The 24,666-nt window shown below is 37.2% G+C and overlaps 1 protein-coding gene across 6 annotated transcripts in view; it reads right to left on the bottom strand.

The window, feature by feature from the left end:
• IL15 (interleukin 15) overlaps window positions 1-24,666 on the bottom strand; it is a 90,969-nt gene that overhangs the window by 39,121 nt on the left and 27,182 nt on the right. For all 6 annotated transcript variants that reach the window (XR_003795615.1, XM_029235529.1, XM_029235528.1 and 3 more), the window contains exon 2: window positions 20,589-20,710. Coding sequence is in view for 4 of the 6 variants with exons in the window: in XM_029235529.1 (XP_029091362.1) it covers window positions 20,589-20,654 (66 nt within the window). In the remaining 2 variants the exon portion in view is untranslated. The remainder of the gene's footprint in view (window positions 1-20,588; window positions 20,711-24,666) is intronic.

Raw genomic sequence — 24,666 nt, 5'->3', positions numbered from 1 at the left:
ATATATATAATTTGCTTTATCTAATATTCATGGTATTTCTGTATTTTCAGTGGCCTACTAAAGCTGGTCTTTACTCAATCTCTCTACAAATCTGTTCACAGTATGTTTGGGTTATAGCCCCTTTAGAATTCTAACTATTGATAAAAGTGAAAAGTGAGCAATGCTTTTTTTTCCAGAAAATTTGTACCACCCCCCTCCAGCCTAAAGCCTATTCTTCCCCTTCAGTATCACCTTCTCCACCTGCAAACAACTATTATTCCAATGACTGAATGTGAAAGTCAACTTGGGAATATTATCCTAAGATATAGATAAGATGAGAGTAAGCCAGAAGTTATGAAACAATTTGTGCCAGGTTCCCACACTGTTTCTATTACATCACAGTGTCTCTCACCATTCCCTAACTGTCCAGGGAACTTCCCAATGCTGGCTTTCCATTGCGGGTGTGTTTGTGTGTGTGTATGTGTATGTGTGTGAGCACACACCCGCACAAGCACACACGCATCTTTGCCATTGCACAGAATGTGATAAAATCTCTGCTCTTATAGAACTTAGATTTTTTTTAGTGTGACTATACATTGTAGAAGTGTGCTGTAGACATGCAGAGATAAATAGTGCTGACTTTTCTTGGTGGGGTGGACTGCACCACGTGGCATGCGGGGATCTTAGTTCCCCGACCAGGGATAGAACCTGTGCCTCCTGCAATGGAAGTGGGGAGTCTTAACCACCGGACCACCCGCGAAGTCCCAGCACTGACTTTCTGAAAGAAAATTCTAGCTAGTATCTTTTACCTTAAACAGTTTTGATCAAAAGTTTGATGGGGCTTCCCTGGTGGCACAGTGGTTGAGAATCTGCCTGCCAATGCAGGGGGCACGGGTTCGAGCCCTGGTCTGGGAAGATCCCACATGCTGCGGAGCAACTAGGCCCGTGAGCCACAACTACTGAGCCTGCGCGTCTGGAGCCTGTGCTCCTCAACAAGAGAGGCCACGATAGTGAGAGGCCCGCGCAACACGATGAAGACTGGCCCCCGCTCGCCACAACTAGAGAAAGCCCTCGCACAGAAACGAAGACCCAACACAGCCAAAAATAAATAAATAAAAATAAACAAACACATCTAATAAATTAATAGAATTATTAAGCATCATTAATTAAGGATTAAAATTTAAAAAACAAAAAAATGTTTGATGGGGAAAAATTTGTAACTAGATAAAATTAAAATTTTTGTGGCATTCAATTATCAATATCTTCCAAGGTTAGACTTGACAGAGAAAATTCAGAGTCATTATTAAGTAAAGTTTTTCTAGTTGTTCACATTTTCTTATGGATCTGAATTTAAGAAGAAGGTATTCATAAGGAGAACAAAGCTAGATATTACTGTTAGTCACTCATATAGAAAGATAATATCTATATTACTGAACTTGTCTTTGTTGAACTTGTCTTTGTTGTTAACATTAACAAGTGTTTAGAAAAAACTCATAGTATGGCAAAAACTATTTCTGAATGAAGAAAAGTACACTAAAAGAACAGAGTCTTACATTAATAATCCCTAGAGTATACCCATTCAAATGTATCAAATATATCTAATGTTGACTCTTTTTTTTTTTGCGGTACGCGGGCCTCTCCTGTTGCAGAGCACAGGCTCCGGACGCGCAGGCTCAGTGGCTATAGCTCACGGGCCCAACCGCTCCGCAGCATGTGGGATCCTCCCGGACCGGGGCAAGAACCTGTATCCCCTGCATCGGCAGGCGGACTCTCAACCACTGCGCCACCAGGGAAGCCCTAATGTTGACTCTTAATTAACAAATTTGAACAACTGTCTAGAAAAATCACTCTTCAGCAGAAATTACTTCAACATGAGCTATAAATTTGTGAATTCAATTGAAATACACAATCTATATGATGCCAAAAGAAAATAATGATTCTTGGCCTCAGAAACAACAAAATGGATCACTTAATATTGGGGATTTATATAAAGCCAATGGAGAGAATAAGCTCTCTGATCTAACAATCTCATATCAAGCAATTAATGACTAAACTTAAGCACCTGAAGAGTCTGTGGGTTATTATCTGAAAAGAAGGAAAGCCCCATAATAGGGTAAAAGGCCATGCAGAGTAATAGCCTTTGGAAAAAAAAATGTTTTCTCAGTTTCCAACAGAAGTACATAAAACTTAAATTATACGGGAATGAAAAATATGTTAAGAATCTTGTTATTTCACTTTGATTCCTTCGGGCACCCATTATCGTGCTAGAACTGAATATTTACATCAGATAAACACCATTAGCAGAAAAGAAGATGAAAGAAAATTCTTTTCCCACTTAATTCTTTTCAACATCTGGGCTATCATGTGTCATTAAGGCACAAGGAAATAGACTGTCTGGACTGCCACCTACCCTTTATATTTTTAAAGGAAAAGTCAAGAAATATCTGTATTGTTTAGATTCCCTTTGGATGCTGGGAAACCTGTTTCCAGGCAAAGCAAAAGATTACTATGACTTTTATTACCCTTTTAAAAAACAATCTTCTTCTTTTTACTTGGGTTAATTAGACATGCCAACTCATAAGAAAATAAAGGAAGGAAAGGTATCGTGTTTCACAGTGCATCTCACGTAAGAGTTCAGAGTAAGAGTCAAAAGGTGTCCTGGAGAAAGAAGGAAAATGTACAATGATGGAACCAGGCGCTCTCTCAGGCTCTGCTTAATTAAGGAAAAACAGGAACGCTTATAGTCACAGAATTACAGGGAGAATATGGGTGTGCACTGGCTAAGCTGAGTATCAGAGATGTCAGCCAGTAAGGATACAAAGCCAGGTGACATAACCACAAAATGTAAGTGGAGAATGAGAACTTTTAATAAGGGAAAACTGGTGTTAAATTATGCTCATTTCAAGGCTTCCCTGGTGGCGCAGTGGTTGGGAGTCCGCCTGCCGATGCAGGGCACATGGGTTCGTGCCCCGGTCCGGGAGGATCCCACATGCCGCGGAGCGGCTGGGCCCATGAGCCATGGCCGCTGAGCCTGCGCGTCCGGAGCCTGTGCTCCGCAACGGGAGAGGCCGCAACAGTGAGAGGCCCGCGTACCGCAAAAAAACCCACAAAATTATGCTCACTTCAATTTTTAAAAATCTCCCCAAAATGTTCAATTAATACTCATGAGGATTCCCTGGCATGAAACACTTCTTAGGAGATATGCCTAGAGTAATAAAAGAGGTGAATTACTGAACATAAATGATGTTTGGTCCTTGACAATGCAAATAGCCAAGGCAAACACCCCAAAAGCTTGGTTCCAATGTACAGCAAGGATGAGCTGAACGAGACTATTGAGCCCCGAAGAAAGGCTGGTGGGACATATGTTCTGTAGGAAGAAAGCAGTAAGATGAAGGATGCATCCAAATACACTGGGCAAACAGGCTCTGAGTTAAAACTAACTCTCAGGTTCTGAGCTTTTTAATAGCACACAGGGCAGCAACTCATAAAGACAATTTATGATCAACTTTTATGGGACTTTCCTTTATAGCCAAGATATAAAGCCATCTTCATGCAGGAAGCTTTACGACAAAACTTTCCATCAAGTGTTCGACAGAAACAGAACCATCTGACAAGTCTCCGATAGTCAAACAACAACAATAAAAAATAAAAGCAGTGACACAATATTCATTCAGTAGAGTGAAGCACATAAAACACAGGAGATAGCTCACTTCTGGACATGGTATTGGTGGCATTAGGCTTCCTGCCTCTAACACATGTAGTCACATGCTCCCTCCAGCTACAAGAAAATATTGTTATCCAGCCAGAAAAGCAACACATTGACTTGCAAAGCACGTGGACTTGGTAGTTTTCCTATCAGAATCCTACAGCTTTATGAAGCCATGCACTGACAGAATGGCAGTGTAAAAAGAAAATAAAACCAAAAGAAAAAGAGATAAACAGCTGCTTCCCCTTGCACTAAGGCATCACTGCAAACATATAGTAGTAAAGGTTCTTGCCTAGTGAAAACTCTTTTTGTTCTCTACATACTGAACGGCAGCATGAATAGTTTTGTTCTGTTTGGATTGCTATTTTCCAAGCTTTATTACCAGAAAAATCATTTCCTAGGTGCATGTAGCTCATAATATCCTCCCTTCTAGGAAGAGACGTTATAGCTCAGAGCCCATTTCTAGTTTAACCGTTCACTTAATTTTTTTTTTTTAATTTTAAAACATCCTATGGATGCTTTGACTTGTCACGACTGGACCATCAATTTGGGGGAGAACCCATCAGGATGACAACACTGGTGTCTCATACAACATATTTCACAAAGAGAAGCAAAAACAACTTTGCTAAGACAATGTGTAAGAACCACTCTGGCCGTGGTCTGCTATCATGATGCCTGTGTTTTAATATTTTGGTAATTTCTCTTAGATAGCAGAAATATGAACGTCTCATCAAAGTAAAAACAATCATGTCTAGATCGTGACCAAATAACAATCAAAATAAAAGAGATTTCTGGTTAAATGAGAGAAAAAGCAAAAAAAGAAAGAGAAAACGAAACACTTGAGAAGAGCAGAGTGTGCAAAATTGGAAGCCAAGAAAGAGTTTCATTGTGTGAAGAAAGAAAAACAATCCTGTAACTCGATTAGGTATGGCAAGCCCCACGCACATCCAATCAATTTTATTATACTAGTCACATACATTCATCTGTAATTTTTTTCATACGTTTTTAGAGATCTAACAAACAAATTTCTAGGTAGTAAAACCAAAATAAATTAAAAATCTCTAGCAACTTGGAAACTGGTCAAAGTATGTCACACGTGTTTAAAAGAAAAAAAAATTTTGAAACTACTCATTTTATAGTTGGGGACAATGAGGTTCAGAGATGTCTAGTGACTTGTTCCTAATTACTTAATCATTGAGTAAACCAGGGTTGGACTCTGTTTCACTCATAAACTACATTGTTTGTAATACAGCTGAGCTGGTTATAGTCTGTGAGGCTCTATCTGACATATAAATCATGGGGGGGGGCGGGAAACAGATTCTCTCATTGTCTTAATGGGGGAAAAAAAGAAGATTCAAAAGCTATCAACATGGGTCTTCCCTGGTGGCGCAGTGGTTGAGAGTCCACCTGCCGATGCAGGGGACGCGGGTTTGTGCCCCAGTCCCGGAAGATCCCACATGCCGCGGAGCGGCTGGGCCCGTGAGCCATGGCCGCTGAGCCTGTGCGTCCGGAGCCTGTGCTCCACAACGGGAGAGGCCATAACAGTGAGAGGCCCGCGTACCACAAAAAAAAACAAAAGCTGTCAACAAAGGACTCAATAGTTCTCTCAGAAAAAGTTACACTCAACATCCCTAGGGGTATATACCATATATTTGCTTAAGTTATTTAAAATCACCAAAATAACACTATCTGGCGTGTGTGTGTGTGTGTGTGTGTGTGTGTGTGTGTGTGTGTGTGTGTATGTACCAGATCAAATATTCTACTTCATAAAATTCCATGTGGTTTCTAGTTAATGGTAGCTTGGTATGCTTGAGAATGGGATTTTTCTTAATTGACTTTATGTTTTTTGCAGTTCCCTTTGCACATTGCTATAGGAATTATAGTCACTCAAGTCAATTACCTCTTGAAAAGAGTATGAATACAGGAGAAAAACTACAATTTCACTCAAATTTCGCAAAGAAACTGAAATGAGCTTGACACTTAGATAACCAAGTCTTTAAAGTATGTTCATAAGATAAGCAGAGGGGAGACAAGGTACAGGCAGAAAGCAAAGCTTGAAATAAAATAGGGTGGACTAAATCGATGTTAAGTGCAAAACACAGAAATATGTAGAGCATAACAAAACATAATTTATGTGATTCTTGACCATCTGGATCTCCTATTTTACAGGACCAGCGTACATGTAAAGCTTGCACTGGCACCCTCTAATGCAGTACTTTTCACAGCAGTATGTAGTACCAACACAGTCTGGCTATGTAGCAATAAGGCTCGTTTCCATAATGTCCGTGTATAAAATCAGGCCCTCTGATGAATGTGGTATAGGGACAAAGTTCTGTAGTTCAACCAAACCCAGGCCTGAGCTCCAACTCAGTCAATTGCTATTTTGAGAAATAGGGCATGGCAAGCAAAATTATACGCCTCACCCCACCCCCCAAAATCCCACCTTAAATGCACAGATTATGAGATATCACCACTGCGGATATGTGATGTTATACGGCACAGCTGACCTTAACAGGGAGATTATATTGGGGGTTGGGGGAGGCGGGGAGGATGACTAATCTAGTCATGTGAGCCCTTAAAATCAGAGAACTTTTTCTGGCTGGTGGCACAAGGGGAAGCCAAAGAGACTCAAGTCATGAGAAGGACTACACATGCCTTTGCTGGTCTCCCACAATTAAGGGAGCCATGTAAGAAGGAATACTGGTAGCTTCTAGGAGTGGTGTGTAGCCCCTGCTGACAACTAGCAAGGAAACAAGGACCTCACTCGTACAACCACAAGGAACTGAATTACGCTCACAATGAATTATGCTGAATTATGCTTGGCAATGGATTTTTTCCAGAGCCTCCACATAAAAGCCCAGCTTGGCAAACACCTTGATTTCTACTTTGTGAGACCCTGAGTTATAATAGCCAGTAAAGCTTGTCTGGACTTCTGATCTACATAACTGTGATATAATTAGTGGGCATTATTTTAAGCCACTAAGTTTGTAATGATTTGTTACACAGCATAGAAAACTAATACATAGGGCAATTTATTTAACTTCCAAAGCTTGTAAAAAACAAAGATGATAATATAAATCATAAGAAGTTGTAATGAGGAGTAAAGAGATGATGCATGCAATGTGCCTAGCACAGTATTTAGCATGCAGTAAGAATTTAAGGTGCAATCACTCTACTTCTGAATACTTTATTTTATGAAACTTCAAAGATATCTGACACATTTTGTAAGTCAGCCTTTCTGAAATCCTCTGCAAAATTATTTAGATATTACTTCTGCCTAGGTCCCCTACACCTTGAACAGACTTCACAGGTCTGTGAAATTAAAATTAAGTTTCATATGAGATCGCATAATAAAATAATCAGATGATTCACAAAATATATTTGAAAATCATTTTGGTTAATTTGTGTTTTCATCTTATACGTGCTCCATGTCAGCTGAGCATGAAAAATAATAATAATTAAAAAACCAAACTAGATATCCTTAAACAGGATTAGAATGCTGATAAATAAAAGTCAGAAGTGCTCTAGGTTGTAGTTCTCTATTACAATAAAGAACAGCTGAAGAATTACCTAAACCTGTGCAAATCTAATATCAACTTCAGCAAAACTCTCCAAATTTTAGGATCCAAACAGGAAAGATTAAGTACTTTGTGAATGTTCAATTTGCTTACATTGTTTGGTCAAAATAATGCATAGCTATGAAAGTGGAAATGTGGATTGAGAGAAAAGGGCAGAAAATTAATTATGTTGAAATATTAGTAATGGGATAAGAAACTAGAGTACTTTGAAAGAGGATAAACCATATAATAAAATTGAAAAGAGAGTGAATCTATGAGACTGCTGTCAGGATGACAGCAAAATATTTTATATACATGATCTAAATGGACTTGAGTTAAGAAAAGGTCATTACATAATGATAAAGGGGTCAATCCAACAAGAGGATACAACATTTGTAAATATTTATGCACCCAACATAGGAGCACCTAAATATATAAAGCGAATATTAATATACCTAAGGGGAGAAAAGGAAAGAAATACAGTAATGGTAGAGAACTTTAACACCCCAATTATATCAATGGATAGATCATCCAGACAGAAAATCGATATGGAAACACTTGACTTAAACGACATGTTAGGTCAGCCATCTGACCTAACAGACATATATAAAACATTCTATCCAAAAGCAGCAGAATATTTAAAAGCCCGAAGATACGAAATTGTATTGCATTTTCAAGAAAATGAAAGACTGTCCCTATAACGAGAGACTATAATCGACATATATAATTGCCTATAAACTGGAATATTTTTACTTTGCTATCACTGCTTTTATGTGTTTTTTTTTTTTTTAAACTGGGCAGCACCAAACCAGAAATGGTTAGGAGCGCTCCTGCTTTTACATACTGAGTCTTTTGTTCAATCTGTATCCTGTTAGTACTTTTCAGAAAAATTATTGCCACTTCCAAATGTTTGAAATCCTTGTTTTTAGCAAAATGGAGAAATTTGTTTCTGTTTTGCCATACATACCCTCAAGATGAGGTATATAAATTATAAAGTCACTGAGACTACAAAACAACAAAGATAGATGAATGCAATAAAATAATATTTTGTTATGTCATTTAAAAAGTAAGGAGACTGGGGCTTCCCTGGTGGCGCAGTGGTTGAGAGTCCACCTGCCGATGCAGGGGACATGGGTTCGTGCCCCGGTCCGGGAGGATCCCACATGCCGGGGAGCGGCTGGGCCCGTGAGCCATGGCCGCTGAGCCTGCACGTCCGGAGCCTGTGCTCCGCAACGGGAGAGGCCACAACAGTGAGAGGCCCGCGTACCGCAAAAAAAAAAAAAAAAAAGTAAGGAGACTAACCAGTTAGAAATGACATTGAAACTACTAGATTAAAACAAAAAAATAAAACAAAATTGCTCCCCATCACCACTCTGTGCTCTCTAAGCCTCGGCTATGCACTGAAATAAAAGAAAAATTGAATTAAAATATTTTTATCTTTTCGTCATGAAGGAATAAAAGTGATAGCTAGTAATAGGCAAGATTTACCTCCATTGCTGAACCACTGAAGATCAACTAATGAGACTTCAAAACTCTCAAATTAGTAGATTTTTTCCTCACAGATACAGACAGAACCTTTACTCATAATGCATCAGTTAGAAGATGCTGCAATATTTCCTTTATCTTACTTCATATTATTATTTGCTAGTAATGATCACTGAAATACAAAAAAGAAAATGCAACTGCCAGCCATTGTATAAAGACTTATATTTTACCAGATGTGAAATGAAAACTCACCACGTTGCAAAGATGGCCAAAACAATCCCTCCATCCCTGTGCCCTTGTACAGTATGACATCACCACTCCTTCCATAGAAAGGTGAAGTCTATTTTCCCTCCCATTAACCTGGGCTGGCCCTGTCCCAATAACTTGCTGTGACTGAGAGGATGTGACAAAAATAAAATGCAACTTCCAAGGCTAGGTTGTGAGAGGCCTTGCCTCCCTGTTTCCTCCATCTTTTGAATGCTTCTGCTGTCTTAAAAGAAAATCCAGCTAGACTGCTAAATGAAAAAACTACATAGAGAGAAAAACTCAGACCACAGCCAGCCCCAAGGTCCCAGACATGTAAGTAAGGTATCTTGAATAAGCCCAGACAAGACCAGCAGAGAAACTGACCAGTCAACAAACAGAATCATGAGAAATAATAAAGCACTGTGGCTTTAAGTCAATACAGTTTGGACGGTTTGTTACCCAGCAATACATAACTGATTGACCATATATAAATTTCTAAATCACAAGATTTAGAAAATATGAGTTAGTATTCTCTTGCCAATATATCCCTCAGTCTATAATATGAAATCATCTAACTTTCTATAGCACCTTGCAGTACTTTTCACAACCTCATTTTTTCCCTAACCGTAACTTTATGAGCTAGCTATTACTATTATCCAGACTTACAGAGAAGAAAAAATCACCTAGCTAATAACTGCCCACAGAACTGTGAGTATCCTCATTAGTCTGTGAGCTACTTTAGCGGGGAGATGTCTTACGCATCTTTGTATCTTAAGCGCATGCAAGATGACAAACAGAAAGTCAATTTTGAAAAGGCTGGATGGATGGATGGATGGGTGGGTGGATGGATGGATAAATGGATGGACGAATCAACCTGTTGTTTCCTCTATTATTTTAAATATTTAAGAAAACTGATATACATGTAGCCCACCCCCATGCCCAGCCCCTCCAAAGTCTTTCTTTTCGATGCTAGTTGTTTTGGCTACTTTTCACTTAAGTTAGTACATAGATAGTTTATATTCCTGGTTGTCTTCTTTTAAGTAAAACCTAATTCATCAATGTTTTTCTCAAAATTTAGTACCTAAATTTTAGTACCTAAGACTAAACACAATATTGAATTTAAAACTACTTTCTGTAATCTGAACTCTGCAACTATAAGAAAGTAATACTCTTCGTAGATATCAAAAGTTTATCTGAAATAAGGTATCATCTTAAAAAAACAAATAAAATAATGTCTTGGTTCTAACGGGGAAAGATTAAATCTCTCTAGAAATCTGTTGTAAGAAGTAAAATGCCTCGGCTAAACTTAAGATCAATAAAATTCAGTCAGGAAAATATAATTACTCTCCAATGATCTACTTGAATTGAGGGAAATAAATGGACTCATTAATTTTAGCTAGTTTAAGAGGCTTCTTTAAATTATGCCATTGATTTTGGTTAATTTAGATAGAATTAAAGAACGCAAGTTGTTTTACTAAATTCTTCCTATAATGCATTTATTTAGGTCAGTTTTAAAAGAATATAACACTCTCTAATCCCATAGTTAAAACATAAATAATCCCTATTCCTTGATGCCAAGTGCAGTTGGCTACAATTATGTGCTGTTTTGTTCTATCATTTATCATGATGCTCTCATAAAAAAAAAAAGTAGCACTTTTTGTTTCTGTGACACCCAGTGAGTGAAACTTTATTTGCATTAATTTCCTTAGAATTATGAAATTAGGAATTTTCAGAAACTATTATGCTAAATTCTAACCAATATTTTAAAAAACATATCTATATTAATTTTATTGAAATTACTTTTGTATTTAGTCGCTAGAAGTCCTTAGAAAGTAACTTTACAGGGCTCACAAGAAGTAGGACATGATTTTATAAAATCTTTTTCTGGGAGAAAAACTTTTAATTTAAATATTTATGTCATTTTATTTTCACCATACAATTTGATTTTAATTAGAATACTACATATAGTATCCATATTCAGCAATGACTTTTCAAAACATATATATGTTAAAGATTAAGAATTCTAGATCTCTAGCCCAGATATCTCTGCCATGGTTCTGTTCTTTGACAATAAATTCTAGCAGGGGTTTGCAAACTGTGGCTTGATGGGGCAAATCAGGTCACAGCTTTTGTTCTACATTTTTACTTTAAAAAGTTACAATTCGTAAAAGGAGAAACTTTTGGAAGAATATGTAACAGAGACCATATCTAGCCCACAAAGACTAAAATATTTACTATCTGACCTTTTACACGAATAAGTTTGCCCATCCCCGACCTCAAACTTAATTAATCTAAAATCAAAGTTTTTCTGCCCAGACAACACCCTCTCCTAACTCTCCATTTCTCTTAAATTCAACTGAATTAAACCATGACCCTTGGGTCAGAAATAACCATGGCCAGAGTCTCTGTCTGAGCCCTGATAACCATTTCTATGCTTTTCTGTGTCACCACTGCCATTTGCCACAATTTAATCTAGGTTGGCATCACCTTAAGGCTGAATTTCTGTAACTACAACCTCTATTTCACTCTTTGATTCTGTCTGTGCTCCTCATGGGTTAATTTAAAACAACAACTTTATTCTCATCATAAATCACTTAAATTTTATCCAGTTTTCCTATTGCTTACTATTGTATGTCTAAATTATATGGCATTTTCAAAGTCCTACTTCATCAGGCACATGCATTTCCAACTTTATTTTCCATTTAAATGGTTGCCAATAAGAAGTTACTTATCTCCCTGCAGCTAGACCCATCACTTTATTGTATTCTACTTACGTTCTACATCTTCAAATATATAAAAGAAGGATATTTTTACCATTACTAATAATCATAATAAAAGAATAATTACTAACAAATATCAAGCACTGACAACTTAGTTACAGTGCTGAGCTATTTACATAGTATTAACCAATTTTTTGTTACAACAACTTTATAAGGAAGGGACTGCTATTATCATCATTCTAAATATGAGAAATCTGAGGAACAAAGATTCTTGGGCCAAAGTGGCAACACCAGGGCAGGAAACGAGGCAGCCTGGCTTGTTTCCGTGTTTTTAGCACTGTACTATACTCTTGTCAGAATTAAACCAGTGTGACCTCCTGTTTGGAAAATTCCTACTGCCTGGCTTTCCTGAGGCTCCTTGAAAATGAAGGTTGGTCTACAGTTTCTTCTACAGTAGACAGTGAAAACACTACCTGTCTATGAAGGGTAGGCAACAGGCTGCCCTCAGGATCAGAAAGATGTGATGTAAGTAAATGTTTCAGCCAGGAGGGTAGGAAAGCTAAGAGAAACAGGTAGAAGAAGACAGGTGTGCAACAAATTCTCCATTGAGGGGTCGGTGCCCATGGTGGAATGAGTTGAGGGTGCGTTTGGTGGCAAGGCTTAGTCCTGTGCCCCAACTTTGGAATTCCTGATGGATACCGACAAGAAGGGTAGTCCCACTCCACAGGCAGCCAAATGTGGGAGAAAAATAAAGGTGAGGATTAATTAGGCAGAGAGAAGGATTGACTTAACACACCCAAGGCTCCTCACTGGAAGGAACCCAGAAGTTTCTGCCCAAATCCACAAGAGAACATAGAGGATGGCTAAGGAGAGCCAGACCTGCACGGGAGAGGTAGTGGTGAGGTGGCATAAAGGAAGATGATCCAAGTACAGCAGAGATAGCTTAAAAGCATGGCCTGGATAGGTAGACTGAGGCTCAGAGGATCTGCAGTATCTATTTTTCAAAATGTCCTCCACTCTAAAGAAAATACCTCTTAACAAGGATGTGCATATATTTTTCTGGCACATGTAGCACTAAGCATTATCTCTATTACAAAATCAATCATTTAACAAGTTTTAATAAAACCACAAAGTGGTTTAATATGTATTAAAAGGTATATATCCTTTCTGTATACTTTTTTAATGCACAAATTATAGTCCTGTAGCATGAGCTTTACATAACAGTGACAGAGAAAGCTCAATTGTCCCATAAAAATGTGAACAATGTAAGGTTAGGTTTCCACAGAAAATTAAAATACACTACTGTGTCAGAAAATTAAAATTAAGATAAGATAGAGGATTAAATAAGTAAGCTTACTAATGGTAGGTGACGGTAATGAGGTCCATGTTTATATGCATCATGACTAGCCCTCAGTATATATGTGCATATGACTAACCAATCAAAGTATTTTGACAACTTTTTGAATATTATGCACATTAGGACACCAAGACAAAAATAAACACGCTCCACATTATCACCTACTATGAGAACTAAAAAAAAAATTTTTTTAATTAGTATTTAACTCAACTCCACTCTTCCTTCCTGAGTAAACAGAGCCTTGAAAAGCAGAAGACAAACTTGCTCCTTAATCATGCTGACTGGACGAAGCAAATACATTTTTCTTTGAAGGTGCATGACATACTGAGAGTGGCACCCTGAAAAAAAAATAGGGTGTGAATTAAACCAGCGGTGCTCCAACACCTGCTGTCTCCATTTTACAAATGACGAAACTTAGAGCATCAGTAGCTAGCCTGAGTTAAATACAGTGTTCCTAAGTGGTAGAGCTGGGCTTCAAATTCCAGACAGCCCAATCTCTCTTTTTTTTTTTTTTTTTTTTTTGCGGTACGTGGGCCTCTCACTGTTGTGGCTTCTCCCGTTGCGGAGCACAGGCTCCGGACGTGCAGGCTCAGCGGCCATGGCTCACGGGCCCAGCCGCTCCGCGGCATGTGGGATCTTCCCAGACCCGGGGCACGAACCCATGTCCCCTGCATCGGCAGGCAGACTCTCAACCACTGCGCCACTAGGGAAGCCCCCAGCCCAATCTCTTAAACGCTGCACCAACAGTGCTTCACAATGCATTTCACAAAATTCAGCATCCATTCTCTAAAAAAAAAAATTCTTAATAAAAGGAACAGAATAATTATTTCTTAACATAATCAAATCTTCTTTAAACTAATACCAACTTCAAACCTACCAATAAATCACTGTAAGTGTCCCCGTTGTATTCAGGAGAAAGAATAAGATACCCTGGTGGCTTTTCTTTGGAACTTTCTGGAATTTCTGATTAATAACATAAAGCAGAAAAATAAGAAACTCTAGTTATAACCATTCAAAATGATAAGACGATTACTTATAAACTGTACAACTGCTTAACAAAACTAATAACCAGTAATTTTCATATTCATCATTCTATATCTTAGCAATATGTAAAGGAAATTATCTAACTCAGGAATAAATATGATAAGGAATATACTAGAGCTATATGAAAATCAATAAAACTAAATTAAAAAGCAAAAAAAGACAAATAATTTGAGAAGTAGACTTTATTTCTGGATAGAAACACTGTGTATTACAGAGATATCATTTTTTCCAAATTATTTCATAAGAAATGAAATTGGAGGTGAAATTGACATTACGATCTTTAAGTTTGTCTGGGAAAATCCACTGGTGAAAATAGAATAATTTTGAAATAGAAAAGTAATAAAGAGGAACTAGAGCTAGTGGATGTTAAAATTTATCACAAAATGAAAATAAGTTTCTCACTGAAATACTGATAGCTGACTCAATGAAATATCGTAACACTGAATCTTAAAGCAGCAGGTGAGGGAAGAGTTATTATTTAACAAAGTTTCTATGAAGCCATTGATTAGCGATTTAGGAGAAAAAGTATATTCTCATCTCACCATATGACAAATTCATATGGTGACAAAAAGACATCTGAAAAAATATATAAGTAAGAATCTGATTTCTGGATAGGCTTTAAAGCAATTTTTTAAAAAAAAAATCAACAAAATAAATTGACAAATTTGACAAAATAAAAATTAATACGTTCTATAAGTTAAAGTATAATAAAATGATAGGGTGAACAGAGTGAAAAAAATGAAATAAATATGTTAACATGTACTTGTTCCTTATATATGAAAGGATTATAAAATTTAGTTAAGAAAAACAAAAATATATCTAAATATAAATAACAAATAATTTCAGTGAAAATGCAAACAACAGATGAACACTTTAAGGAATCCAATACCTACAGTAATCAAGAAAGCAAATGAAATTCATTTCTCACTTTTCAAATTTGGGAAAAAATTACATTTTATTGACTTTTGGGGGTGATCTCTATGTATACAGATGTCAAATTATAACATTGTACAGCTGAAACATATAATTAAAAAATAGTTTATTATATATTTTTGTAAAGGTAATGTATTTACATGGTTGAAAAACAATAGGAAAAGGTATTCATTTAGAAATTGTACCCTGATTCTTGTCCCTGTTAACCTATTTTTCCCTTCACCTCCTCTCTTGATTTAGGCAACCATTTTTAGTTATTGCGAATGCTTGAAAGTTTCCTTATGAAATGCAAGCAAATCTAGAAATATATACTTATATTCCCACATTCCTTAAATAAAATTAAATAACAACTAGCATTTTACATGAGGTTAAATATTTTTTATGAATCAAAATACTATTTGTATTTTCTTATGCAAGCTGTTCATTCACCTTTGCCCACTGTCCTGTTGCTTTGTATTTCTCCACACTCCCACAATTCCTAAAATATATTTAGAGAGAAAACTCCTGGTGATTTGAGAGGCAGATATTTTTTCCCTGCTTATTATTCTCCTTTAGAATTTCCCCAGAGTTTTTGTTTTGGTTTGGTTTGGTTTTTGCCAGCAAAAGGATTTTTTTTTTTATGAGTCAGATTTATCTTTTTATCTTTCTCTTTCTCCTTTAGATGGTGGAATTGAGTAATAGAAAAATTTCAGCTAGATTCTTTTGGATTTTCTAAGTATTAAGTCATTTACAAATAACAGTTTTACTTCCACCTTTCTAAGTTTCATAGCTCAAATTTCTTTCTCTCATCTGGCTTTGTTAACTAACAACACTGGTACAGCATCACCAGCAGGGGTGAGAGGTGGACACACTTACCTTGTTTGTACTTTGAGCAGAAGTAGCAGAAGTGCCTCTAGCGTTTGGTCATTATTTACAATGCTATCACTGGGCTGAGTTTGCGCGTGTGTATGTGTGAACACACGGTCTGTCAGTCTGCCATGCTTATAAAATGTTTAACTCTTTCTTTATTGAGCTGTCTCTCTTTTTTGAAACGTCCAGAATGGCTGTTGAATTTTGTCAAATGAGTAGAAATTAACATGTGATTTTTTTTCCCTTAGATCAACTATTACGAGGAATTATTTTAATAGAATTCATATCTTTCATCCCTGGAATGAACCCTACTTCATCATGATATATAACCCCTCTAATGAGCTGCTGCTAATAATTTTCTGAAGAGTTTTTCATTGATATTCTTAAATAAAACTGGGAATAGTTTTCTTCTTGTGAAATTCTGACCAAGCTTAGGTGCCAATGATAGTCTCCCTTCATTAAAACAGTTTGAGTTTGTATTCCTCTGGAAGGGTTTAAATCACACTGAAATAATCTCTTCTTGAAAAAAAAATCATTGGATAGGATGTAACTTGCAAATGATGCATACTGTAACATCTAGGTAACTAATCTTGAGTTGTAATCTTGAGTTACAATTTTAAAAGATACATGTAATATTTAAGGTAACAAATACAAAGAGTAAAACACTATTAATTAATGAATTAGTAGAGGAAACAGCGATAGTAAAAAGTCGATTCATCCGAATTAAGGCAAGAAAGGAAGAACAAAACTACGTAAAGAGATGGGTCAAATGGAAACAAAGAGTAGACTGGTAGATATAAACACAGCTATATGAGTAATTATATTAAATGAAAATGGATTAAATGCTCTATGTAAAAGACCAAGATTGCCAGATTAAATTAAAAACAAAAATGTAAAACCTGTGGTTTTAGAAGGCACACTTGTAACATAAGGGCAAAGACAGGCTGAAAGTAAATGGAAGGACCAAAAAGCAAGTCATTACAGTTAAAGGACTAAAATTATTCAGTGTTTATTATCTGAAAGAATTCTGGCTGTAAAATCAATACCAAAAAAATAATTCTTAATTTATTTTCTCAATTCTCAATTGTGTGAAATTCTCAATTGTCTGAAAAAAAACGATACACTTTTTGAATAACTCAGGAATCAGAGAAGAAATTCCAATGGAATTCAGGCAAACTAAAGATATGAAATCATCATTAGGCACAGAAAAAGGATTCTATTAAATAGAGCAATTCCGGGAAGCAAGAGAAGGTAAAAATGGGAAAGCAGCAGGAAAGGGGTGAAGCCCATAGAAGAACGTGTCGTGGGGCTTGCTGTTCCTACGTGCACAGAGCTACAGAAGAGTCACCCCCAGAGAGAGGAAGGGGTGAGAATGTGTTACTAATTCCTGCATCCCGTTGGTCAAAGATTAGCCGGACAGCCCGTTTACTTGTCCACATTTCCATGTCAGGAGGAAACCCCGGGCAGGAAACTCAGGATATGAGCAAGTGCACCCACCCCACTTGTCAGGATGTACCTTGTGGAGTCCATCAGAGATTACAAGAAGCTGCTACGCACCAGTTCTGACCTCTTCCAGCTTTGTCACTGGAAGCTACCACTGAGGGACACAGCCCCTTCCTACCAATGCATTTCCCTCCTTTTTGAAAGATGTGCTTCCTGAGATCTTCCACCCATGGGCACAAAGAATTTTTCTCCATTTCTCCCAGCAATGAATCCCTATTCAACCTCAGTCCCCACTCAGAACTGGGCTCTTTCCTTCTTGTTGGTGATTGTTGACAGCTGTCATCACTGGGCCCCCTCCATACTTCCATTCCTCTCTGTCCCTCCAGTGGAACTTCCTGTGCAAATTCTCTAGCCTCAGTTGCTTTTGCCTATACTCCACATGGTTTGGACTTTAGAGCTTTTCACTATCTCTGAGTTTTGCTTTAGACTTAGTTTGTGGGTCTTTCCACAATCCCATTCTACATGATTTCCGAGAGAATTACATTTGGTCCAATCCCCTGCTCATTATGGAACCAGGAAGGATTGTTTTGTCCATCGCCAGATGAATGAATAAAGAAGATGTGGCACATATATACAATGGAATATTAATCAGCCATAAAAAGAAATGAAATTGAGTTATTTGTAGTGAGATGGATGGACCTAGAGACTGTCATACAGAGTGCAGTAAGTCAGAAAGAGAAAAACAAATACCGTATGCTAACACATATATATGGAATCTAAAAATATGGTTCTGAAGAACCTAGGGGCAGGACAGGAATAAAGACACAGAGGTAGAGAATGGACTTGAGGACACAGGGAGGGGGAAGGGTAAGCTGGGACGAAGTGAGAGAGTGGCATGGACATATATACACTACCAAATGTAAAATAGATAGCTAGTGGGAAGCAGCTGCATAGCACAGGGAGACCAGCTCGGTGCTTTGTGCCCACCTAGAGGGGTGGGATAGGGAGGGTGGGAGGGAGACTCAAGAGGAAGGAGATATGGGAATATATGTTTATGCAGAGTTGATTCACTTTATTATACAGCAGAAACTAACACACCATTGTAAAGCAATTATACTCCAATAAAGATGTTAAAAAAAAAAAGCTGTTAATGTCAGCACTGATGAGGATGAAATGTCACCAAGACTCACAAAGGGATGACAAAGATATAAATTTGTACATATTTTCTGGAGTATGTCTTGAGCACCATTAAAATACTTATAACTTTAAACATTTTAATTCTCCTCCTAGAAAATTTTCCTAATAAAATTTTCAGAAATCTGGTCAGGGATTTATTCAAAAATATATTTACTGAAGTATTATTTTAATAACCACAAATTAATGAGATTATAATCAGTTGTGATATATTTTAAATTGGAGTATTATATACACATTAAAAATAATATTAACTTATGTAATATCACAGGGAAATGTCACAGTTTATTGTTAAATAGACAAAAGTACAAGGCAAATTTTCAATAATTTTTATATCAACCATGTAGAAAAAATAGCCCTGGAAAGAATCATGTAATAAGCTGCCTCTTAGTTATTGCATTACCGGCGATGTTTTTCCCACTTTACACTTTTCTATAGTTTTCATCATACTAGAGTGAGCACGTTACTTTGATAATCAGAAAGATAATAAGAAATAAAACAAAAAAATAAAAATAAAATCTTGAGACCCTTCCTCACACCAGATAAGAACAGCTATCACTGGCCTCCACAAATAACCACAACATAATATGATTATTTAAGTACCCAAAAGGAAGCTTCGGTTTTTAAGTACCACAAAGGAAGCTGCTCTGAATTTTTATTAAGAATCCCTAAACTCAAGAAACAACCTACTCAAAAACTAGGAATCAAGGAGAATTCTGAAAAAGAGAAAGCACTTTTTTATGACTTCAAAACAACTCAGGGGAGATTCCTGTTTAATTTCTTGCATATTTCAAGTATGATTTCACTTAAAGAAAATTCCCCTGGCTTTTGCCCCAGAATTGATCATAATGGATTTTTTAAAAATAATATGTTTATTTATTTTCACAAACAGTGACAAGACAATTTAGAGCTATGTTGCTATTACAAAAATGTCCCAGTTCTACTCCTCAACATCCAAAATGCCCTCCTGCTTCTTCTTTGAGCCATCAGTGGTAGCAATACATAAAATGTGTTTAACCCTAAGACTGTCAGTAAGTTATTTCTCGAGTTTAGGGGATTCCCTATAAAAAATCTAGGAAACAGAGCAATTTCAAAGAAGCACATGAAGTTAGAGGATATGTTTTACTTTGTAGGCAATTATGAGCAGAGGACATTTTCTTCACACTTTTTCTTCCAGTTTATATTTACTTCATTATTTTCTGATGCCAGAAATGATTGCACAAGAGAGGAATTACTTGTTTCCTCTTAGGATTCTTATAAAGAGTTTCACTTTTCATAAACCCCTGTATTTACTCTACTGCTTATCCTGATCTATACAAATGATTCAGAAATTTTTCTAAAGGAGTTAAATATTATAACTGAAAGTAAAAATTAAATGCATGTGTTCACTTTATCAAGAAGTCAGTTCCTTTGATTTCCATTTCTGCAGCTTTATTTTGTTTAGTTCTTGAGACTGTACTTGATTTTACATCATTCTCAAACATTTTTCAAAAGTTTCAAATAGTCATTCAAGAACTCTAATCTACATTATTCTCTAATTTCCTTACACTTGTAAAATCATTCAGAAATTTGATAGTTGCATTACATTTATTATTTAATTTTAAGCACCCCAGTTCCTTTAAAATTAACTTAATAATAGAAAAAAGTGAGATGCAGAATGTCTTCATCTAATACGCCAAGGGTTGGCAAACTACGACCCACAGGCCAAACTTCACCGGCCATTTGTTTTTGTAAATAAAGTTTTGTTGGGACAAATCCATGCCCATCCATGTCTACAGCAATAAGGGCAGAGTTTAGTAGTTGCAACAGATATCATTTGGCTGGCAAAGCCTGTCTGGATTTTTTCAGAAAAAATTTGCCCACCTCTGTTATGTGCAGTGTTCTCTGTCCTCAGAAAATGTTTTCAACATTCTATAACAAATGGCATTTTGTTTTTTAACTAAGATGCTCATTTTTTAAAATTCCGGATATATATATAACATCCCCGGTTTGCCAGATCTTCATTATTACTAATTATACATTATTACATAAACGGGTCTATACTGTATGATGTAATTCTTAAAAGCTTTACTTACATGACCTCCTGTACATTTGCTATCTTCTAACACTGACTTCTTTGTTTCCTGTGACGTCACCAACATAGCACGTGATGGGACATTGTTTTAAAGAACCACATGACCATATGCAGGAATGGATTCTGTAGGAATCAAAGGTAGGATACAAAGATTAAAAATTATGTATTGAATAATCTTAACTTCCTTGAATTTATGATTACTTCTGCATCTGATGATGCTAGAAAAGACAGGAAGGCTCATATGGAGAAAGCTTCAGAAGTCAATAGAAACTTTTTTAAATTAAGTTTTCCTAAAATCTTCAGTCTTCCTCAGAATTTAACTCACATCCATGTTGACTATAGCTGCTTCATTTGGGAAAAGAAAGTATCATATATCATTTAAAATAAAGATTTTTTTACTCTTTCCCTGGAACTGGTGACCAGAACCAAATGTTGGGGATAAAGAAGCATTAAGTTTCCCACATTCTAAAAAGAATTTTGTAGCTAGGTCCAGCAAACTGCTCCAGGGAGAACTCAGAGGTAGGCAAACCTTTACTATTTCTACTACCTCCAAACCATCAACTCCACCCCAAGACCCCATTCCCAGTCCATATACGGAAGGCTAAAATACCAGTATGGGAAGGGAAAGGAAATGATTGGAATCACCAGCGAGGAACATGATGGAAAATGCTATGGGATTATACACAAGAGACTGTGCTATAAACTGAATTGTGTCTCCCCAAAATTCTTATGTTGAAGCCCTAACCCCCATTGTGATGGTATTTGGAGACGGGGCTTTGGGAGGTAATTAGGTTTAAATGAGGTTATAAGGGTGGAGCCCTCATGATGGGATTAGTGCCTTTATGATAAGTGACATCAGAGAGCTTGCTTCCTTCCTCTGTCTCTCCACCACATGAGGACACAGTGAAAAGGCAGCCATCTGCAAGCCAGGAAGGGAGTCCTCACCAAAGAACTCAATCATCTGGCATCTTGATCTTGTACCTTCCAGCCTCCAGAAGTCCAGGTGTGCTATTTTGTTATGGCAGCCTGAGCTGAATAATACAGACTGGCATCGCATCCCCTGACTAGACATCATATTAGCTCATGAGATGGTTGATTTGTTCTTAAACCTACATGACTAAAGAAAAAAATAATGAAGAAAAGTATCAAATTTTGTTTCCAGGGTTTGATCCAGCAAAACTGTGTGAGTTTCCCATGGATCAAGACTGGCCTCCTTGCAAGGGGACTCAAAATCAGAGCTGGTGGGCTGTACCACCAGGGGAAACTGATGAGAGGGTAGGAAGAGGTTAAGCCTAATCACCTACAGAGGGCTGGTGTGGAGGCCACTACAGGTGTGTGGAAGAACTCACACACATGGCCCACAGGAGAGCCCAACTTTGGAACCTCCTACACAGAAGCTTTCAATGATTCATTCTTGTTATCCAGGAAGAGAAGCAACAACCAACAGAGGATAGCCTAGTTCAGTCAGGAGCCATTTGGCCCGTCTGCCCTATGCCACCCTCTCAGTCCCCAACTTCCTGCAGTTAAAATCAGAAGGAGGTTAGAAAGCATGAAGACGTAGACCACACCCTCTTCCCCCAATGGTCCCACAGGCCCAACTTGAGCTGAGGGAATATATGGAGATGAGACTGGAATTTTAAATGGACTAGACAATTCAATAATTGGAAGTGACCAAAATGCTATAGGATCTGACACTTTTGCAAACGGATAATTACAAATGGATTATGAGGGAAGTCGTTCCAGAAACATTGAAGAGTTAGCATAAATAGGTCTTTGATACCACCTGTTACAGAGGAAAAGGGAAGAGGCAATGATTGTTCAGAAAAGAGTAACTCATTTTGGATCAATTTAAGGCAAACTGCTATTCCATCATTTCTCCACTCTCCAGCAATGACTTTTCTAGTTTATTCCCTTTCAAACTCTCTTTTTAACAATCTCTCACCTCATTCATTACTATTATATAATAATGAGAAGAATAATAAGAATCCTTATGAAACTTTTTGTTGAAGGAAAAAAAGATTAAGGTTTTTGAGAAAAATGTCTATTCAATTTAAAAGTTGATCTTAGACACAGCCATCAATCTTAGCTTTTTGTTTTTCTTTTTTTGCTTTCTTCTCTGTATCATGTTCATATAACAGCCAACTCCTTAGTCCTGGTTTTACTTCCCACTTCTATTATCTCATAAGAACTTTTTCTTTGAGATTTTTCTTGGATATTTTTCCATCCTCTCTACAAACCTTCATCAACTCTATCAGGCACACCTAAGAGAGACCTCTTCCTTGGACATTTTTCCTCTTCAACCAAGAAATAAGCTTCCTCGATAGCCCCACAACTGATGAATTCTGCAGGAGGCATGAGTATGAAATTAGCAAATACCCTGAAAGGCACAGGATGGGCACTTAGACCCATCTGATTCTCAAATGGAAAGACCCTGAGAACTGCTATGGCTTTTTGGCTACACCTGTTTACCCTGAGCTTCAAAAAGGAGGATGAATACCAACACCTAAGTCTGTGGTTTAAAGCTAGATGGACTCCTGCCTTCCATACCCTATGTAGTTTAATCTTTCAATTATTAGCAATAAGGGTTAATGTTTCTAGGAAGATAGCAGGCTAGCTTCTTCAGGAAACACCTAACAAGGGGTAACCAAAATATTTAAAAAACAAAAAACTTCAATTCAGCTCTGCTGCCATTTTGCCCTAATAATCTGCCTCAAGTTAAGTGACATATTCTTGAAAGCGCTATAACCATGCTCGTTCTCCATCACTGCACAGCCATGATAACAGATTAAGGCTGACCTAATCAGATTGTTGGCCTCTATGTGGCCAACCACATGTTTGGGAAAATTTGTCTATCTTGGACTTTAATTAGTACATATTAAATGGAATTAGAAGCAAAGAATGTTAGATACTCCAAAGAATGCCCAGCCAGGCATCCATATTTCATAGAGGGAAAAAAAAAAAAAAGGTCCCAAAGAGACCAAATGCCTTTCTCTGACCAGCAAGGGTATCTAAGAATTGATATACATTTTCATAAAAGATGCAAAGATGCTATTCAGAGTTGTAGTGAACACTGAGGCACTCATTACCCCAGCTGAGAGCTCAGAGCTGAGCCTCTCTGCAGTAATGCCCTCAGTGGAAGACAGCTGCCCAGCACAAGGTCACAACCCCTCCCTGGGGGCCTGTCCTCCTTCCCTGGAGTTGGAATATCCCTGAAGGGTCATCACAGCTTCACAGCACTCCCCATGGGACTGACTGGCTGAGGCTTCTGCTACAGCTGCATCCCAGTTCAACTTCTCCCTCTACACACTTACTTCCATTCCCCCTCATTTCCATCAAGTGTTGTTCCTGAGAACATGCCCCATTGAGTCTCATGCATGTACATTTCTATCTCAGAGTCGGCTTCCCAGGGTACCCAACCTACAAAAAGAGTATATGCTGTTTCTCGAGAAAATGTATGGTTGAGAAACACTTGGATTAATCTGACATAGATTATGGCGGGACCCCCTTTAATTTGACAATGTGCCCTGTGAACTTCCAATGAACACACAGAGTCACCGGAAGTTATTTAGCCTCAGAAGCCACTTTTTACATTGAACATCTTCTGAGATTTGTGTTCTGTGAAATATGTTCTGGGAAACATGAATGCAGTTCACTCTAGCTCACATGAGAATATAATTGTTAAAGTTACTCATGTCAGTATTTCCTGTAATGGCAAAAGAATGGAAATAACAATGGAGGAATGATAAAGAATAAAAAACAATAGAGGAAACAAAAATAACAATAGAGGAATGTTTAAATTATGATATGTCTATTTAATGAAATATTATGCATCCATAGAAAGAAAATGAGAAATTCTCTAAGTACTAGAATGAAAAAGTATCCAAGGTATATTTTTCAAGTCCAAACAGCAAGGTTAGGCAGTAGTATATAAGTGTTTTTAAAAAGGGGAAGGATTAAATATATGTGTACATTTTCTTGTGTGTGCACAAAATATTTGTAAAGACACACACTAGAAAATGATAGCGCTAGTTGTTTCTACAGGAGGAAATTAAAAGCACTTTGACCTTTGAATTTTAAAC

The sequence above is a fragment of the Monodon monoceros genome, unplaced genomic scaffold, assembly GCF_005190385.1.
Source record: "Monodon monoceros isolate NGI ecotype Baffin Bay Population unplaced genomic scaffold, NGI_Narwhal_1 Super_Scaffold_20, whole genome shotgun sequence".
Classification (NCBI taxonomy): Eukaryota; Metazoa; Chordata; class Mammalia; order Artiodactyla; family Monodontidae; genus Monodon; species Monodon monoceros.
Note: the sequence above shows the minus strand (reverse complement) of the source record. Positions and strands in the feature narration are given on the sequence as shown.